The 21,242-nt window shown below is 39.5% G+C and overlaps 1 protein-coding gene across 2 annotated transcripts in view; it reads right to left on the reverse strand.

Moving 5' to 3' along the window:
* KCMF1 (potassium channel modulatory factor 1) overlaps nucleotides 1-21,242 on the reverse strand; it is a 49,827-nt gene that overhangs the window by 13,609 nt on the left and 14,976 nt on the right. For both annotated transcript variants that reach the window (XM_063455805.1, XM_063455804.1), the window contains exon 2: nucleotides 4,123-4,290. In XM_063455805.1, coding sequence (XP_063311875.1) covers nucleotides 4,123-4,290 — 168 coding nt within the window. The remainder of the gene's footprint in view (nucleotides 1-4,122; nucleotides 4,291-21,242) is intronic.

The raw sequence follows: 21,242 nt of genomic DNA on the forward strand, positions 1-21,242 counted from the left end.
ATCTGTCACCTTGCTTTAGAAATGTTTATCTTCTGCTTGAAAATTTAACTTTTATCACACATTGGAAGTTCCTGCATGGTCTGAAATGCTTGTAACAGAGCAGGAGATAAAAAAAAATTCTAAATTAAAGAGCAATGAAGGACGTTTAAACATTAGATCTCTCTGTACATTAAGTGTTTAGGAAGGCTGTGCAAGTCACATGCAGGGAGGTGTGACTAGAGCTGTATAAACAAAGTGATTTAAAGGAGGGTTTTATGTTACATCTTCAATAACATAAAATACCCACAGTGTAACAGGTGGAATAAATCAGTATACTGAATAATTCACACTTAAAGATAGAATTTTTTTTTACATAATCATAGTTTTTGTATTCACATTCACCATTGGAAAACATAGGCTTAAAGGCCATTGAAATGAAATATCTCCGGTTCCCCCGTGATACTAAGCAGATTTTGCACAGCTTCTGATCGGAAATGAGTCTCCACGGGATAATACAAGTGTTGGACAGCACTTCTCACTTCCAAATGAGTTTCATAAGAAAATGTGACATACATACTAGTCAAAGGATCGTTCAAGTATTTTGTTTTATTATTATTCTACATCAACCTCAGCAGATGTTATTTCCTATGCTTTTCCTCAATGTCCCCTGAACTAATATTCTTGATGCTCTTACAGTATACCACAAGCTACCCCGATGTTGAGGATTTCCACCACGTGTGCTCTAAAAGATGGATTTGTTCTTAAAATTTGAAAATGCCCCAAACATGTTCATTCTTTCCTATAACACTTCATTTTCTGAGGAGATTAGGAAGCAGCTAAGATTTCTAATTAAAAATACTGTGGAAACTGCATAAACTCCAATCAGTAGTTATTTATGGAGTGCAAAGATCAAAACTAGTCAGAAAAAAAACAAAATACATAAAGCTACACTACAAACTAATAAAATAGAATTCAACTTTTCTTTGTTCTATTTACACATGCAACTTTTTATTTGATAACAGACATAATGATCAAACGTTACAGGACAATGGGATGTTATATAACTCAAAAATATAAATAGAATTCAACTTTCTACTTCACAACTTGCTGCAGTTAGGTAGGAAGACATGAACAAAGGATGTGAGGTTTTGTGGACACCCTGTGTCAATTCGGTAGAATTTAAAGGGTCATCAGCTATTCAGCTCCACCAAAACGTGTTGAGGATATCTGATGCAGGCTTGCTGCCTCTTACTGCAATTTGTGTTTGTGTTGAAAAATGTTTTGGAAACTTCATTATGGCATCCAGAGTTGTGGAGATGGACTCAGACTTTTGTCCAACCACTAAAAAAATTGACAAAACCTGTAGGGACTGCATCAATACCCTTAACGATGAAGGCAATGGTACAATTTCAGATCAAAAACAAAACCTAGAATTTGTGTTTGTTCCACTGTAATTTAAGAGTTTCTCTTTTTGTGGTTCTATAATATTATATATTGGGTTTTTTTTAAAGTCAGAAGTGACTTTTTTCAATATCCTATAAGTATACATAAAACAGCATTAAGATGTGAACGGGTAAAACACAAATGAGGAAAAGAAAACAACACATTTTCCCACCACATATTTTCTTAGAATATTTTTACACATCCAGATTAACAATTTAAAACAGATTCACATATCAGTCCTGATTGTTAAATGCCTCATATGTCTAGGATCTAAATTAATTTCTGGTAGTTATCACTAACCGTATACCAACCCAACCTTTAATCCTATGCTTACACCAACTCTAACCATATACCTACTATAACCCTCACCTTACCCCAACACTAACCCTTAAGAAATACCCTCTGTGAAAATCAGTACTAATATCAGCAGATTGATTTCCTAGTTAAAAGTGTAGAAAGTGGTATGTGACTGCCATCTACTGACTGTTTTCCGCATTACTTATCAGGTATCATAACTCAAATGATACCTGGGATTTTCTGTTGGGATATGTCAACAAGTCCAAACATCATTAAAGCCCAGTATTGCTAGGATGTAATGACATATCCTAAAGTTGTTTTAAAAAAAAAAAAGTAAATTTAAAGTCTGTTTAGAAACAAAAAGTAAATCAAATGTTCAGTCACTTGCCTTGATTGAATTCAGTGTTGCCAGTTAAGGAGCCATTTGAATACCAACTTAATTTCAAAGGAACGTAGGGTTGCCACCTAGTCGGTGTTTTACAGGCATAGCCGGTATTTAAGGCTTGCCTGGCCAGTGCCGGCATTGCAATAATACCGGCAATACAAATGCTGGTATTTTTTTCTGTGATTGACAGACTCTGTGTGGAGAGAGGCAGGGACAGGAACTTCATCTCCCTGCCTCTCTCTATACTCTGAGTCCGCAGCGGAGCAGCACAGCAGCACAGCACAGAGCAAGCAGAGCCAGCAGCTCCCAGCAGGGGGGCGCACTTGTAGTGAGGTATGGGGGGACACACTTCATGGGGGTACAATAGTATTGAGGGATGAGGGAACAATAGTATTGAGGGATGGGGGGACACTTGATGGGGGGACAATAGTAGTGAGGGAGGGGGCACACTTAATGTGGGACAATAGTAGGGAGGTATTGGGGGACACTTGATGGGGGACAATAGTAGTGAGGGATGGGGGACTCTAATAGTGAGGAATGGGGGGAACTAGATGTGGGGCTCTAGAAGTGAGGGCACACTAGTAGTGAGGGATGAGGGGCATTAGGACACACTAGTTGTGAGGAATGGGAGATACTGGATGGGGGAACTCTATTAGTGAGGGATGGGGGGACACTAGTAGGAGGAGAGCTAGCAGTGTCCTGTGTTGGGACATGTGTAACCAGTACACATTCAGGTTGTTTTTTTCCTCTGAATGGTGAGATTTGTGTGCTATATGCTCCTATGTCTATAAATCTGTATTTGAATTAACTACAGAAGAGTTTATAACATATATATATATATATATATATATATCTTAAATTGAAAATTATTTTTAGTTTTTTTTATTACTATTTTATATTTCTAATTTTATTGTTACACACCAGAAGTGGGAAAAGGTGCTGTAATACAAACAGTGCTGTGCTGAGGTTGGTGAGAGTGGGTGCTGTTTTAACTCTGTATCACTGCTCCTTTATGGCCCATAGAATTCACTTAAGATACAGGAAACAGTTTCATGAAGGCACATGAATCAAGGCAGGGCTCAACAAATCCCAGGCACCATAGCGACTTAGAATTTTTTTTTTTTTTTTTTATTCTTTATTTTTGAGCGACTTAGAATTTTAATACAACTTATAGTTGTGTTGTTTTTTTTTGTGGTTTACAGCATTTTCCCCTTTCCAAATGTTTTTTTTTACTCTTATGTCACTTCTTCTGATTTACATCCGGGAATGTCACGCATATATAATTAATTATGCAAATTAGTATGGCCTTTATTTTTTTTCTAAGAAAGGTGTCAACCCCAAAGGAAAGCCATAGTCACCAGAACCACTACAGCTTAATGTAGTGGTTCTGGTGCATATAGCCTATCCATTCAGGCCTAGCATCGTACACGCTGCATTTTAAAACATCTCCAGACACTCAACTCAGCCACTAAAGGGACTTTCTGGGTAGGCCCTGCAATGTTTGTATCGTTCAGTATCTCCATGCTGAGGAGGAAGAAGCTGGATGCTCCCCAGAGAGTTACATTGATTTGTTGTGCATGCGCACCAGCCTCCCAAGGCTTTCCTATAGCTAAGCATTGGATTGTCTGAAATCATCAAGACTGATTATCTCAGCCAAGGAGTTGGGGCAGTGGCCCGGAGACCAGCGCGACAATGCATAAAAAGTAAGTAAATCAAACCTTTTCATGCACTCGGTGGGAGGCCAGGAACCTAAATAGCAACCAACTATAGCATTAGAAGTACATGGTTTTTATACCCAACACTATAGAGTTAATATAAATCATTCAGCTACGGGGGGGAAGGGGGGGGGGGTTTCAACTCTATTGCCAACTTTCTATGGAGCACTTTCTGCAGCAGTATGGTTATTTTTACTTCTACGCAACAGAAAACAAAGTCCATCTTCAATAGATATACATAGGACTATAGAGGGGGAAAAAGTGTGTGTTTTCTCCATGGCGAGTATGCAACAGAACACTTACCAAAGTCTACCCTTGTCAATATGCACTGCATTGGATGGTCAGTCGTATGCCTTGTTGTAGTTGCACCACTTTCATAACAAGATGCGCACAGATCGTAATCGTAACAAATTAAGCACTTGTATCTACGGCCTCTGAAATTTCCTTTTAAACATGCATCGCAGCTGACACCTGCAATACAGGAAGCAACAAATATGTTCGTTAACGAAATATTCTCAACAAGAAATTAATAATCTAATGAATTATTCGATAATAAAAGTACTGCTGTAAAAGACATGTAAAAAACACTATTCGCTGGGCACTACTGTGCACAAAACGGTTATACCACCTTTTATGCACTTTTGTCTTTTTTTTTTCTGTAAAGCACCAAAATAAATCAACCTCTTTTTACCCCTCTACTATTTAAAAAAAATTATATATTTTGATTTCATTCACAAATTAAGACAAATAGGTATATGACTTGGGGGAAAAAAAATATAGATGTTCACAATGTATAACTTTCTTTTTTTCATTTTATTTCTTTTAAATATAATTTTAATAATCAAAATAAAAAGGGAGACAGAGACAGCTCATTAACGGTCACAGAAAATCTGACTCTGAAAGAGGAGGAAATATTTGTTGTAAATAAACGGCACATTTTTGCACACCTTTTTAATTTTTTGGAATGAACAAATCAGTGAACCAAAAGAAAAGATACAAAATGGAACTGGGAATTAAAGTGACAGAATAGGAGCAGGATGGAATATTTTGGCAAAAGGTAATAAATCTGAGTAAATAGGTAAAGAAACATAAAACCAGAAAACAACACAATTTAAATAAATTAAAAAAAAAATGTTAATTTATACAGACATGTATATATAATACATTGCTAAACACAAATACACACACCAGTCAAGCCATAAGACTTGCTTTTCCCACAGAAATCTCACTTTAACAGTGCTCTCACTAGTGCAAGGGATTCGGGTAGGCATATGCAAATGAGCTAAACAAAGAACCACATTTTTGCCTTATAAATCCACTTTATAAATGGATTCCTTGGAGTATGTGTCTGCTGTATACAACAGCTTTAAAAAAACTCAGGAAGAGGAGCAAAGCCGGTGAACCACTATATACACACACACACACAAAGCTGTTTTTACCATCTATTACTGTATTCCATATTTTTGGTGTTTAAAAGTAAATATAAATAAAAGTACAAACTAGTGAGTAAATTGAAGTACGTATAACAGGTAACAATAAGACATATGGTGGAGGTCAAACAGCACAGTAATTCTAGCATCCCCAGAGTGATAGCAAGCTTTGTTAAATAAAAGATTTAAACTGTTCTCCTAAAAGACAAACATCATTCAACTTTAAAAAGCACCATCTATGTGACAAACAACTTCACATCACAGTCATTAATTAAGACTACAAATGATGTTCACGAACCAAGTATGTAACCCACAAGCAATGCAACAGACTACCACAAATCATACAGTGCACAAGCAGAATGGCATGTACAGCATTTGGTGGCAGGATGCATATGCATGGAGCCTACCAGTTCATTCCCAATGTCTTGGATAAAAAGTGATCATTAGGAAAATATTGAGCAATACATTTGCTGGCCCTTTTTTACACAAATGGAAAACAGTTTTTAAAAACCTAGTTTGCAACAGTTACCCGAGGACACCTTATTTTAACAAATACAGGATTTTTATAGAAATATTATTTTCCAGTCATTTATTTAAATCACAATTCAAGTAACAAAAGGTGATAATACCTGAGTATGGCAAGGCAAGGTTGCATATAGACAAATAAGATGCTTCCCGCAGTGGTTTTAAAAGATCCACACTAATATAGAGAAGGGCTGCTTTAGAGTTTTTTTTTTTGTTTTGTTTTTTTTAACCCAAAAGGCTCAATTAAAGGAAGACTATAGTCACCTAAATTACTGTAGTTAAATAAAGCAGTTTTAGTGTATAGATCATTCCCCTGCAATTTCACTGCTCAATTCACTGTCATTTAGGAGTTAAATCACTTTGTTTCTGTTTATGCAGCCCTAGCCACACCTCCCCTGGCTATGATTGACAGAGCCTGCATGAAAAAAAAAAAACTGGTTTCACTTTCAAACAGATGTAATTTACCTTAAATAATTGTATCTCAATCTCTAAATTGAACTTTAATCACATACAGGAGGCCCCCATTGAAGTTGCATTCGGTTGTGGACAGTGGTCATCACTCTGAACAGTCGGCGGCTACGCAGCCCCATATACAGCAAACTGCAATGCACGGTGTGGTCTGACATCTTTCTATCATGGCCAGCATTAAAGGGACACTATAGTCACCAGCTTAATGCAATTGCTCATGTGAGTATAGTCAGACTCTGCAATCTTTTGGGTACCCGTGACCCTGATGTCAGTTAACAGATCTTTTTGCATGCCAATTTTTCATGCTCCATAAATTCAAGATAATAAAATTCAAGAACTGTTCGCAGATAATTTCTGTATTTCATCTGCATTTTAGGAAGCTTAATAATACGCATACATTTCCTCAGCTCTTTGTGTCACCCCCTAGGCCTATAGCATTTGACGACTGAATTTGCTTCTAAACAGGTTTGTCCTAGATGTATGTGCTAGCTACTCACCCCGGGCTAAATTGTATTTTTAAAACTAAAAACTCAGCAGTAAAGGAGTTAATAAAAACTTGATTTAAGCTGCATGTCTACTTGGAACGTCGGTTCACGTTACACGTTTTGTTTTCACGTGGCCATGGAAACAGTTGAAGCTTCAAGCTTCAAAGAAGAAAATGCACACACTGGTGATGTCTCAGACAATTTGCACAGCAGTAGAAAGCAAGTCCAGGCCAGCTCTCAAGTAACAAAACAGTCTTTAGCAAGCTCTCAACAACCAGCGAGTTTCAGTTACTGCAGTTAATTATTTATAATTCTCTTAGAATCAGTGAAAGTGCAGGTTGCTTAGGGTGTGCATCACAGCTGATATGTAGCTTGTTGACTGCTCAAATATATTTTAACAAATTAGACTTCACTACCATTGTTCATCTAGTCAAACTCAAATGCTGCATGGCAGTAAAAAAATAAATAAAAGCTCGTTTCATACAGAGCCTTTGACTGTTTTCAGGGCCCAGCAGTTTATTTTTCTCATCATTTAATTAAACCGTTTGCACGGCCAACTAATATTGTGCAGTAAAAAGGTCTGCTGTGTGCACTATAGCTTTCAAGGAAAGCTGTCAAACTATACAGTACAAGAGTTTATAGATTTAAGGAACACTACAGGAATACAAATTTTTTTTACCATGCACACCACAAAGATCTAGCTTTAGGCATTTAAATGCATATTTAAATAGATTCGTGCCATGCTGACTTTCAACACGGCATGCAGCTCACTAAAGATTATTGGGCCACAATAAATGTCTCCAGCAGATAGATGGGTCCCAGGTATCAAAAGATACCTGTGACTCCTTGGTATCAGCAGGGGTTACATTTACTGCATGTGGTCGTTAAGTGATTAAAGGCCCACTAAATGCACCCAGACTACTTAATCTCAATGGTGCTGTAGTTCTAACCCTACTATGTAAAACACAGCAGTTTTGTAGAAACTGCAAAACTAACAGTGCTGGGTTAAAACGCACTTCTAGTCGCTCTCCTCCAGATAGCCATTAAAAGCGCTCCCGCTGCAACAACCAAGTGAAACTCTGCCATGTAACCAAATGCAGCTCATAGAAAAACATTACATTCAATGCTTTCCTGTAAGAAGCATTTAATTTGCCGTGAACGCAAACCTCGTCTCCAATGCTTCAATGGCTGATGACTTTTCAGGAAAAGAGCGATGAGCAGCACCAAGGAAGTCTCAGTGCTTGGGGAGGGGGGCTGCAAAAAGGAGTAGAAATTAGGGATCAGTTGGGTTCATAAAAACATTTTTTTATATAGATATATATATAGATATATATATATATAGGATACAACGAATACCGGCACTCAAGGGTTGATAATAATTCAAATCTTCATTTATTTCGAAGTTAGAGATCGACGTTTCAGCTCCTCACAGGAGCTTTCATCAGGACACACACACACATATATATATACATATATATATATATATATATATATATATATACATATATATATATATATATATATATATATATATATATATTATTATTATTATTTTTTTTTAAATCAGCAGATATTCGGTATCAGTTTATAAGGCCCTGCCGATAACATACACAGGGCCGGACTGGCCCACCGGGATACCGGGAAATTTCCCGGTGGGCCATCGGCACCTGGGGCCGGGCAGGCAGCTGTCTGTGCTGGATGGCCGCAGGGGGAGCTTTCAGCTTTGCTGGCGGCCGCAAGGGGAGCTGGCTGTTCTGTCTCTGCTCCCCAGCACGCAGCTTAATGAGACCGGGGCTGTAATATGACGTCATATTCCGGCCCCGGTCTCATTAAGTAGTGCACGAGGGCAGGGGAGCAGAGATAGAACAGCCAGCTCCCCTTGCGGCCGCCAGCAAAGCTGAAGGTTCCCCTTGCGGCCGCCAGCAAAACTGAAGGTTGCCCCTTGCGGCCGCCAGCAAAACTGAAGGTTGCCCCTTGCGGCCGCCAGCAAAATTGAAGGTTTCCCCTTGCGGCCGCCAGCAAAACAAGGTTTTCCCTGCGGCCGCCAGCAAAACTGAAGGTTTCCCCTGCGGCCGCCAGCAAAACCGAAGGTTTCCCCTGCGGCCGCCAGCAAAACCGAAGGTTTCCCCTGCGGCCGCCAGCAAAACCGAAGGTTTCCCCTGCGGCCGCCAGCAAAACCGAAGGTTTCCCCTGCGGCCGCCAGCAAAACTGAAGGTTTCCCCTGCGGCCGCCAGCAAAACTGAAGGTTTCCCCTGCGGACATCCAGCAAAACTGAAGGTTTCCCCTGCGGACATCCAGCACAGTCAGCTGCCTTTGCACAGGTAGCACTAGCAATTGTGTGTGTCTGTGTGTCATGGTTTGTGTGTGTCTGTGTGTCGTGGTTTGTGTGTGTGTGTCGTGGTTTGTGTGCGTCTGTGTCGTGGTTTGTGTGTGTCTGTGTGTCATGGTTTGTGTGTGTCTGTGTGTCATGGTTTGTGTGTGTCTGTGTGTCATGGTTTGTGTGTGTCTGTGTGTCATGGTTTGTGTGTGTCTGTGTGTCATGGTTTGTGTGTGTCTGTGTGTCATGGTTTGTGTGTGTGTGTGTGTCATGGTTTGTGTGTGTGTGTGTCATGGTGTGTGTGTGTGTGTCATGGTGTGTGTGTGTGTCTGTGTCATGGTGTGTGTGTGTGTCTGTGTGTCATGGTGTGTGTGTGTGTGTCTGTGTGTCATGGTGTGTGTGTGTCTGTGTGTCATGGTGTGTGTGTGTGTGTGTCTGTGTGTCATGGTGTGTGTGTCTCTGTGTCATGGTGTGTGTGTGTCTGTCTGTGTCATGTAATGTGTGTCTGTGTCGTGATCTGTCTGTGTCATGGTATGCATGTGTCTGTCAAGGTGTGTGCATCAGTCATGGTATGTGTCTGTGTCTGTCTTAAAAATAGAGTTTTTACTCACCTCTTTTTTTCCCACACTGTGCTGGTCTCCCCTCGACTGGCCCTGCCTCTATGGCTGAGATCATCAAGCTTGATGATCTCAGCCAAACCAATGCTTTGCCATAGGATTGGCTGCAAAACGTTACACCAATCAGCATCTCCTCATAGAGATGCATTGAATCAATGTATCTCTTTGGGGAACGTTCAGCGCCTACAGAGCGTGGAGGCCCTGAATGTAGGTGCTGCACTGACACAAGAAGCACCTCTAGTGACCGTCTGTGTGTGTCTGTCACTAGAGGTGTCACTAGGAAGCAATGTAAACACTTCCTTTTCTCTTAAAAGTCAGTGTTTACATTGAAAAGCCTGCAGGGACAGGCTATAGACACCAGGACCACTACATATAGCTGTGTGTGTGCCTGCTAGTGAATGGGCTTGCTTGCGTGTGTGTGTGTGTGTGTGTCTGCTAGTGAGTGACCTTGTATTTTTATGTCAATGAGCTTATGTATATCAGTGAGATTTTGTCTATGAGGCTGTGTATCAATGAGCTTGTGTGTGTCAGTGAGATTGTCTGTGTCTGCATGTGAGTATGCTTACTGTATAATTAAACGTTTTACTCTGAAAGGACCAATATTTTATATTAGAAAAAGCAATATATATATTTGAGATATATATATATATATATATATATATATATATATTTTACTCAATCATCTGGGGTGGCAAGACATAGCCTTGCATATTACATGCGACAATATGTGGCACAATGACTTATGGGGCTGGCATAGATTTTTTTTTTTCCAAAGCTGCTTTGTATCCCCAGTCCGGCCCTGCACATGCAGTACTTAATACTATTGAATTCTGATGGTCCAAGTGTCTCCTCCATTACCTGTCCCACTCCAGGTCATCATCAGCCCATCATGCTGCTAGGGGTTAATCACTTCTTACTCTTGTGGTTCATTCCAGACGCACTGCGAGCACACACTCCCTCTCCGGTATGGTACATTACCTGCTGCTCTCCGGAATCTTCACTCACAATGTCCTATAGGCTGTAAGCGACCAGGAAGAGTCACATTCCCGCCTGTCTTGTCATGATTGGGTGGCCATCTTGAGAAGGTCAGAACTACACTAAGGCAGCAAGTCTCTGGTGAGATCACTGGATGCACTGTGACATTTACTGTACATGTGAGACTTTAAAAAAAAATATATATATATCTAAATACATGTACTATTTGATTTTCTTGTAGAAAACATTTTAGCCATTTAATAAAACAATTAGTTATAGAAAGTATTTTTTTTGTGAGAAATACAGTGCTGTATTAGTAGGAAAACATCATTGGATGCTTTCTCTTACATTAGTATATCTTGCACTATAATGTGCTGGTATTCCTCTACTAATATGGCCGCCAAGACCTGCCATTTCTCCCATTGCGCATTTAAAGGGTCCCCATGTGTTGTAGACATGTAGTTTATTTCGGTACCAGTTATCAGCAATTGGCACAAAAAGCAACCGATAATCGGTATTGGCTCTGAAAAAATATCAATCGATCCTGAGTAGATATTAGCATAACTTTCTTATGTTAATATATTTTTTATGTTATATGTGTTGTCTCCATAACGTAGTAAAATAGTCTGGCATGATTGTTTGGAGGCACTGGCAGCAAAATGCACAAATACAGCTTGTCAACTTGTATCAGTCCCAAGATCAATGACTTAACAAGCTGGAAAGACAACTGCATATCTGAGTTAAAGTAACACCTCCAGCAGCAAAGGTCTGCATCTCTGTATATGCAGAATTAGTCAGTGAAATACGGCACGTGCAGACTCCAAACATAATGACCATTTCATATCACTGAAGTGGTCATTGTGTTTGGAAAAACCCTTTAACATTACATGTCTTTACAAAGATGGCAGTCACAAAGGAATGAGAGAGGTATTCAAGTATTCATCAATCTGCAATACTTTTTCCTGTGTCAAGATGCGATGCGATGCTCTACACTAGACATGTGAACATACCCAAGTTAAACAACTTTATTTAAGATCAGCCATCTGGCCAAAACAATTTATTGATGGGACTGCTTAGTTAAAATAACAACACCCCATTAATAGAGGAATACTTAGGCACAAAGAAAATTAACATTAGTATCAGGTAGGCAAAAATCAACAAAAATGTATAAAATTAGTTAAAAGTATTTTCACTTCTTCACACATTAAAACATAAGTTGCTATGGGTGACAGAAATTATCTGTCCACTGATACCATATATCATAGCAACACAATGTAGGCAGCGATCTAATCACTGCATAAACAGGCCCATTCCAATTCCCTATATATTTAACACCCACACACGAATTCCAGTTAATGAATTGAAGTTAAGTGGCAATACTTATGAATTATAGTAAAAAACAAATATAATTTAAAAAAAAAAAGACGACCTCTCACTTTAGTTGCAATGGATATAGAATGTTGCACTTATACAGAGCTATTTAAAAATCCAGGTTTACATATATCTCACATCTGTAATGGTTCCTCGAAAAAAAATAAAAAAAATAATCTAGAAGATAAAGAGATAAAGATTCATCCCCCCCCCAAAAAAAAGAAGAAATGTTTAATGAAGAGAAGTGACACTAATGGCTGAATGCCACTAAACTCACAAGGACAGAGTGTACACTTACAGAGTTCCTTAAAATGTGAGATAACCCGGTTCATAAACTAGAACTAAGGATATATAAGAAATTTCCCGAATAAGGGTAGTTTCAAGAAAAAGGAAAGTTTATTGTTAAAAAAAAATAAAAAAATCCTTGAATTATTGCTTATAATTATTATTATAAAAACATAGAAATTCTCACAAAACAAAACTAGAAAAGATAGCAAGGAAAACAAAAACCCTATAAAGCCGATAAAATAAAATAGAATTTAAGAAAGAAAAAAAAAAGTAGTAGGTAGTTGGATACAATTGACAGAGCACAGAAGATTTTAAACAAAAGGATAGCGTTATGAAGCTCCCACTTGATGATTGATACAAATCAAGCCAACCTCCGAGGCTCAAACTGATATGGATACAAAATCACAAGTATCCTTGTAAACGGTAGGATTTATCCAATTAATTACTTTTTACTTTACAATAATGTGGACAGAAAGTAAGGAGGAATAGAAAGGGGCAAGACTTTAGGGGACACTATAGGCACCTAAACAACGTAATATTAATGAAATAGTCAGGGTGCAGTGCCCATTGCAGTCTGTCCCCACAATATAAAACATTTTCGTTTTGGAGATATGCAATGTTCAAATTGCTGGGATAAACACAGCGATGGTGCCTGGGAAGTGCTCTATGAAGAGCATTTGATTGGATGAGAAGTTGAAGAATTGAAACAAAAGGCAGAGCAGGCGACTGCGAGGACTGAGTCTTGGCACTCAAAAAGATAATTAAAGGGTTATTTACTTTAAATTTTAAAAGGCAAACAGGGAGCCCGATGGCAACAAAATGCCAATAAATGAAATAACTCTAATAAAGGGATACTACAAGCACCAAAATCACTATAGTTTAATGAAGCAGTTTTGGTGTATAGATCATGTCCCTGCAGACTCACTGCTCACTTCTCACTTCTCTGCCATTTAGGGAGTGAAATCACTTTGTTTATACATCCATAGCTCCCTTCATGTGACTGACCCTTTCTAAAACACTTCTTGAAAAGAGAGATCTAATGTTTAATCTTCCTTTATTGCACAATTTAGGTTTAAATTATGCTGTTCCTTTGGAAATGAAGCACTCTGAATAAAAACATATGTGGACCATGTAAATGACTGTTCATGACATACTCACAAAAATACGCACAGGTTTGTGATATTGTAGGCAGATACAATCCATGTCTATCATCAACATGAAGGAGATCTTTTCACACATCTTACAATAACTATCAAAATATTATCCATCAAGGACACAAAACAGGATAGAATTATTTGTTCAAGTTCAGAAAAACTAGACACTAGAATGTATTCCACTCAAGTCACTTCTGCATACGGACGTCATCACGGAGACATTTAATCTCCTTCGAAACCTTTATTTCGTACGCCATTATCACAAAAATATTCATAGAGAGTTCCGCATGAACGCCACATGCACAGCAGACCAAGTCATGAAACGTGTTTGAGTGCAACATGCATAATTCAGGATAAAGCAATCCACATAGCATCAAATTAAAGGAACACTCCACACACAAACCAATTCCGCTTGCCAAAGTGCTTTATGAATCTGGAGTCTGTCAATTACTTTCAATAGAACTCAGCACTTTTACAAGTGTGGCAGAAACACATCCCTAGCTGTCAGAGAGCCAGAAATTTAAATTCCTCTGCCCTCCTCCCCCCCCCCCCCCCCCATTTCTATGCACATAAAGTTATTCAATGGCTGTGAGCAATCAGCGGAAACGGTCAGCCAATTAATGAGCAGTAGTAGTGATTAGAACCCTAATCATTCACTGTAGTGGCTATGGTGTTTGCAGTGTTCTGTTAATGTAAGGATTTTCTATATCCAAGGGGGTCTAGTCTGTGCAATCCAAATAAAAACCATACTACTCGATGAGTTAAGTCTTCACATAGAAGATATAAAGACATTGTCCGTCAGGGCAACTACAGTTACTAATTTTTGAAAACTTGTAATTCATTCCGGAGAAAACACGAGAGGTGTAAAATTATGGTCGGCTTGGGGTTAGAGGCAACTATGGCGCATTCAAATGTTCATACTTAATCAGATGAAAACTTTTTAAGCTTTACAAAAAAAAAAAAAAAAAATACAATAACTAAATTTTGGATTTTATGATCTAGTAGTACAACACCAACACAAAAATATATTTCAGTGTAAGGGAGTAGTCTACTTCCTACACAAAGACCATTTGGCTACAGTAACCATGGCCAAGATTATGAATAAGAAATACTTGAGGTTAGGGCTGTAAAAGAATCATAAAAAAAAAAAATGCAGTACGTACATAGTTAGGATCAAAATTGCCTCTAGCTCCATATGGAATTGCTCCAGTTACCACAAACTGTTCAGCAACAAAATAAACCTAAATCTAACATAAACAGCACAAATGCGGAAAATACATCAAAAGAAAAATGTTAACACTTTATTTGACAAAGGAAAGTAATTTAAACATTAAAGGGACACTTTAAGCACCAAAATAACGCTAAGTGGCCTTGATGCCTAAATACTATCCCTGCAGTTTGTAAGTAGTATTATTACAGAAATGGCAATGCTTACTAGACTTGTGCACGAATGCATTACAGCTTATATGAACAAATCAAATGCCTTTTCATATGCACCGAACAAAATCGACTTTTTAAAGATTTTTTTTTTTAAATTACACGTCAGGTCTTACTTCTTAAACCCTTAGGTACCAGAGGTGTAACCCCACTTCCAGCAGCATCATCTGCCAGCCCAGAACAAAGTTCCAAGCTGGCTAATATCAAATCTATGCAAAAGTGGCATTGTGTGCCCCTGTTCAGTACCGCACTGTCTTCTCTTCTGTCGGTCCTCCCTCCCTCTCTGGTAAGGAGTAATGATGTCGGACAAGGAGGATGGGGCTACAGAGAGAACTTGGGATCTGAGATGGAACAGAGGTGTATTTTCTTTTGGGAGGTGGCAGACAACCTCATAAAAGGGTTACTTTAACCAAAAACCAGTGCTTTAAGACAACTTTTTTTTTTTTGGGGGGGGGGGGAATAACGGAGTAACCCTTTAACCCCTTAAGGACACATGACATGTGTGACATGTCATGATTCCATTTTATTCCAGAAGCTTGGTCCTTAAGGGGTTAAGCTATCCCCTGCTGCAGCAGTCAGACTCAACATTTTCCAGTATTGCAAATAGCCACAAAAGGATTGTACTTATAAAACAGAACCACCCTGAACAAAATGTCAAAAACTACCTTGTGTGGCTTATTCAATAAACGCCAAATTTTAGCAAGCTTTACCAAGATTTAGCTTTAGATAAATTGAAGATTATTTTTCCTCCCAGATCAACTATATTACCCTCAATATCGATATTTGGATTTCCATATGTTACAATTTGTAGTTTAGTAAACAACGGTCACCGTTTGTAAGATAGTTTCCCAATATTCCTTTTTAGAGTATGAAAACATCTGGAGTAGCATTCTCTGACTGTATTTATTAACAATGTCAGTGGTTTATAGAATACATAAGACATATCAGGTTATAAACTACAGCAGAAAAAATTAAGAAAATGCAGAGGTTTCCAATTTTACAAGACAACCTGTATGTCTCTAGCAACTCGTGACACCTTCACATTCATAATTTTACCAGAATTCCACAAGTTTAGTGCAAGTAGCTGTGAAACGATAGTACCATTCTCTCATACACAACCCTCTGCAATGCGTATCTATTTTCCAATTTAATACTTAACGCTGCCAACAGACTTATTGACCACTATCTTTTTATTTAAGCATGCCTACACAATCCAGGTCCCTTCACTGGCTGCCAACAGAATTGAAAACAAAGCAAACGCAACTATTTTATCCAGAAGATGAGCAATTCTGTGGGTTTTTTTTTTTTTTTTTTAAAAAGGAGGATTCTCCTCCTACTACTCATACCTCAGTACTAGGTAGTATGCATAGCCCAGCATGTCAGATAATCAGAAGAGAGAACATTCTTTAATTTTATTTTACAAATGATTGCATACCCTCGAATACAAAGAAAACATCTAATTATTTTTTTGATTATAGAATCAGTTGCTAACCCCATGGCAAGTACACAGAGTAATATCACACAAGCTGATGCTTGCTTCTACATTTTAATGGGAACTTCTCTGAAAGCATGAATTAGTAGCGAGTACACTTGCAATTTATTTTTTAGGTAACTTGAAGATTGCAAGCTTAACCTGGATACGCCATCCAGCATACACACAAAGTGAAAAGATAAATGGTCCAGTACTTTTTCATATACTCAGCATTCCTTTTATTACAGTAAATACATGGACACAGACAATATTCAGGCCAGAAGTGTGAGCAGAGTATGTAAAGGAGTGCTTGACAACATAATCTTTGCACTTCTAGAGAAGCGACAGTTCCTCATTCCCTTACACCAGTACACCATGTTGAAGCCTTTAAATGGGTGAATAGTTCAGACCTAAATAAAAAGCATCTTTACCTCTGCAGCACTTGATTGCCTCATGATGCTCCAGGCTCGCTCATGCATCTACAGAGAAAATTCCATATAAGTGGCTTGCCATTCTGTCAATGCCAAACCCACAGCTGCGCATGCACATACAGCAACACTCTGGTTAAATTAATCTACAGAACAAACTTATAAAACTGAATTGAATATTTATTAGCATTTTTTTCTGTACTGTATTTATTACCCTAAGGCCCCATGCTGCGTAATATTGTCTTACTATCCTATTCCAGTATAAAGTAGGGGGCAAAAAAAATGTATGCCATTGATCCGTATAACAATGTTAAATGCATTGTTTACTGACAGAGTTTAAACTTAGCCACCTCTCTGGAAACAATCCACAGGACTTAATTCATCAGGCAGCATATCAATCAATATCATTTAATAAAAACGACTCCAGCAAGAGTCATGCAAAGGCGATCTTCTAAATGCACACTCAGCAGGCCTTCCTTACTCCTCCCTTGTTATGAACAATAAACAAAAAGGGCTTTGCAATTTTATTTGAGGGACATTTGTAAGTCAACCAGTCCGGCTGCATATTTGTTATTCTTTAAGAGCAGGGAGTAGATTTTAAAATGAAGGTTTACAGAAGGGTATTTAAATGATGTTGGTAAATGTTGAAATATCATCTCCAACTAATCCTAGTTAAAAACCACGTGTGCATTCTTTGAGAATTTTCGGGTAAAGATTCTGTTTTCTATCAAAGGCCACAATTAGCAGCAGGTAACATGCACAGGTTCTCGGTTATAAATACTAAAACACTCAAGCATTATTCAGGTATATCTAAACGGCTGTAAAATTCACTTCATCATAAAGTAAAATGAAATTTAGCAATGCATCAAACACAGTGCAATTTGCAAGCTATGCTCTTGTTAGGAGTCTCATTTTCAATACAGTTTGCCTTCAACAGATTGCCAAAGGAGCCAGAGTATTGCGGAGAGAATATTCTACAGGATTCCAAACTCAGACAGCATGGGTGCAGATAGACTATACAGCAATGTTTGAAAATAGAACAATCACTTGCTCTACCAGTAGAAGAGGGAAACTCAAGGCACTATAACATTTCATAATACAAAGATTATGATGCAGACAAAAAAACAAACAAACCTTTCACTCTCATCTTTCAGCTTTGTAAAACTTGATGCCGCTATAAGACAATCCCCACACAACTGTCAATCAGCCAGCCAAAACTATCAGGTGCCGGCAGCCTAAGTTCATTTTGTTCAACTTGGCCTGATCTCGCTCTTCTCCCTGAAAAGAGAGAGCTAAAATACAGCCACAAACAGTTGGAGTTTTTCCCCAAAACCGCAGAGCCCAGTACACACAATACCGAATCAAGCGGTGTTTAAAACAAACAGCAACCGCAGTATGGCTACGGTCATATTATAGAGCAATTTTACTCCCACTATGTAATGAGTGGATCTGCAGCTGAAGGATCAACTACTCATCCCATGCACGTCTGATGGACAGGGATTTATGGGACAAGATAAAACCCAACAGACCAGAAAAGGTGGCTTTTATTCATTTATTTTCTTATAACGCGCCGTGCAAAAAAAAAAAAAGTTTGCAAACAGTTTCACAACTGGGCACTGGTCACAGACTCTGCTTGAACCAGCAGCCGCTGAGCCGAGCCCAGCTCTGAAGGGCTTCACTATGGCAGGGTATAGTGATTATGGTTATTTGAGTGTTACTTTAAGTACAGAAATCCTAATGATAGCTGCATCGCCTAATGAAAAGCTTATGAGTGATATTGTTCTTTTGTACATTACAATGTATTAAATACATATCTTTTCAGTGCATCTTCTGGCTTACCCATGCTGTGCGGGAGCAGCCATATTTGCAGTATTACTCCAAGCGCCATAAGCGCTACTGCTTGCTATAGTGCTTTTGATACAAGGAGTGCCCTGGTACCTCCCCCCACCTATTGTAATAAGTCAAACCTTTTTAGTATAGTCTGATTTCTTGCCTTTGCCAGGCACCACTCCCTGACTCCCCTATTGATGACAGAACTAAAAGCTACACCCTGCAGTGTCAGCTAGTCTAAGCCCTGCACAACTTAGCGAGAGACAGAACTTAACGATAAAGTTTCCAGCTCAATGAGTGGTAGCCAGGTGGTATGTCAAATTGTTCTAAAAAGGTTTGACTCCCTACAATGGGGGTAAGCCGGGGTATTGCTGGCACCATAACCATTAAAGAGAGCTTATAGTCCTTGGAATGTTTTTTAAGTTTTTGCCAGTAATACTAGCAGGGTTCTTCGCTAAACTATAAATTGCAGTAAATTGAAAATGGAATGGTAACGGCTTCTGTAAGTGAACTTCTGTAAGTGAGCTATAGTAAAAGCTTACCTATATTAGCCCAAATTTTGCCACAGGTTCCACACTGCTATCTCAAGACATGTGTCTGACAAGATGCCCTTCAAGTGAATATGCAAATTAAATCCCAAGATAGTGATGGAGAAATCTCAAATTAAAAGACAGAAATTGCCATAGCATGCAAAATTAAAAAATCACCGATCAGTTGTAATAAGATACAGATTCAAATCAACAATTTCAGTGACTTCAGGACTCCGCAATGGATAAGGATGGGTCTATTAATATCATCACAGGCTAGCTTGCCCAAAACACACACCTGGAAATAAAGTGTGTGATTTACTCACATATCACACAGTATAAAAATAATTCCATTAGATGGATGAAAAGCTGAAAGTCTACTTCCAATAAAATTTGTGTCAAAAGTACAAGCCATTTCCAAAACAGCCACCAGATGGCATTGGATGACAGACAAATGTAGACACATTCTAGCTGTAGTACCGAGAAGCAACACTAGAGGCAAGCACAGAACAGTCTGACTTACAAGCAAGACTCTCTCCCCACAGAATGCTCTGTGTTCTGCAAATGTTGAAAAGAAGTCCAAATATGGTGCAGTTATCACCACAGAATAAATACTCAGAATGGCACAAAAGACTAATATGCTACAACAAAATATGGTTGCCACAAGTATATTGTTAATATAATAGCGAGCATTTGCACTCTGTTGTTGGTTTTACAGCAAAGAATACCATAGATTTTATACAGAGGTTTGCAAACATGGAACAATAATGTCATATAATAAAGGTAGGTATGATTTTTCACTCTGACATATACTTCATTTAATTTACAATCTATTTATTTTCAAAACTTGATTAAAGGGACACTATAGGCATCCAGACCACTGTGCAATGTCCCATCATCCTTAACCCAAGAGTGGTAATTATTGCAGCTTTTATAAACTGCAATAATTACCTGCTAGGGTTAACTCCTCCTCTAGTGGCTGTCTACCATAAAGTCACTAGAGGGACTTCCGGGCTCGAAGACATTTGGTCGCCTAAATGATGCTGGACGTCCTCACACTATGCATAAGGATTTCCAGCATCACCGGAATCCCCATAGGAAAACTTTCCTATGGGGATAGCCTCATGCGAGTACGGCTATTGCCGCGCATGAAAATTATGTCTCCCCGCCGGCTGACGTTGGCAGGGGAGGAGCGTAGGCGGAAAGAAGCAAGCGCCGAGGGACATCAGTGCTGGACCACAGGGGCGGGCCTCGACAGAGAGGGAAGCTATCGTTTATAGGTGGCTGCTCTCCTCGCTCGATAACCAGCACAGACACCCACCGACTTTCCACCACCCCCCCCCCCCCCCCATTGGTCCCCAATGGGAGTACGGAGATACCCACCGTTGCCGAGCCCAGACCCAAAGCGATACACACACATCACCAGCACCGCCGCAGGAGGAGCACGCAAGATGGCGGCAACATACTCCCCGGCTAAACAGACCCAGCTCTCCAGCCACACAACCTGCCACAACGATGCGGCTGATATCGATCAGCGGCTAAATAGGCTGTTCAACGAATTTTGGGAGAAAATCCAAAGCCGCAGGCAGGGAGCACAGCACAGACAGCTGGACCCTCTGGAAACGGGTGAGAGAGGACTCTGGTAGCGGGGAGCGAGGGGGTCACCCTCGGGCACCACACTAGACCACTCAGTAATCCAAACACGTCCGAGCCCACCCAGGCTGAAGGCCAAGAGGGTCCTGACCCGACAGCATCGCCACACAGGCGGAGGCCCAAGCGCCACACGCTGCAGCCCACCATCAGGAGAGGAGAAAACTCACGCTCAGGAAGCAGAAGAGTTTGTGGCCACAAGATGCAGGCCTACACATCAGCCTGGGGCTGGAGGGATACCTACACCCTCACCCCAGTGGCGCAGAGAACCCACAACCCACCAGAGAGATGCAGATGCCGGCCAAAAATGGGAATCGGGTGAAAGGGTAAACCATACACCAATGCTCCCATGCCGTGAACACCCTCACCAATGTGTTCCTGCACGTGACTTCCTACCAAGACGCCATATCTTGCCGGGACTGATAAACATGGGACCCAGTACACTTTTCT

This window comes from Pelobates fuscus, chromosome 5, assembly GCF_036172605.1.
Source record: "Pelobates fuscus isolate aPelFus1 chromosome 5, aPelFus1.pri, whole genome shotgun sequence".
NCBI lineage: Eukaryota > Metazoa > Chordata > Amphibia > Anura > Pelobatidae > Pelobates > Pelobates fuscus.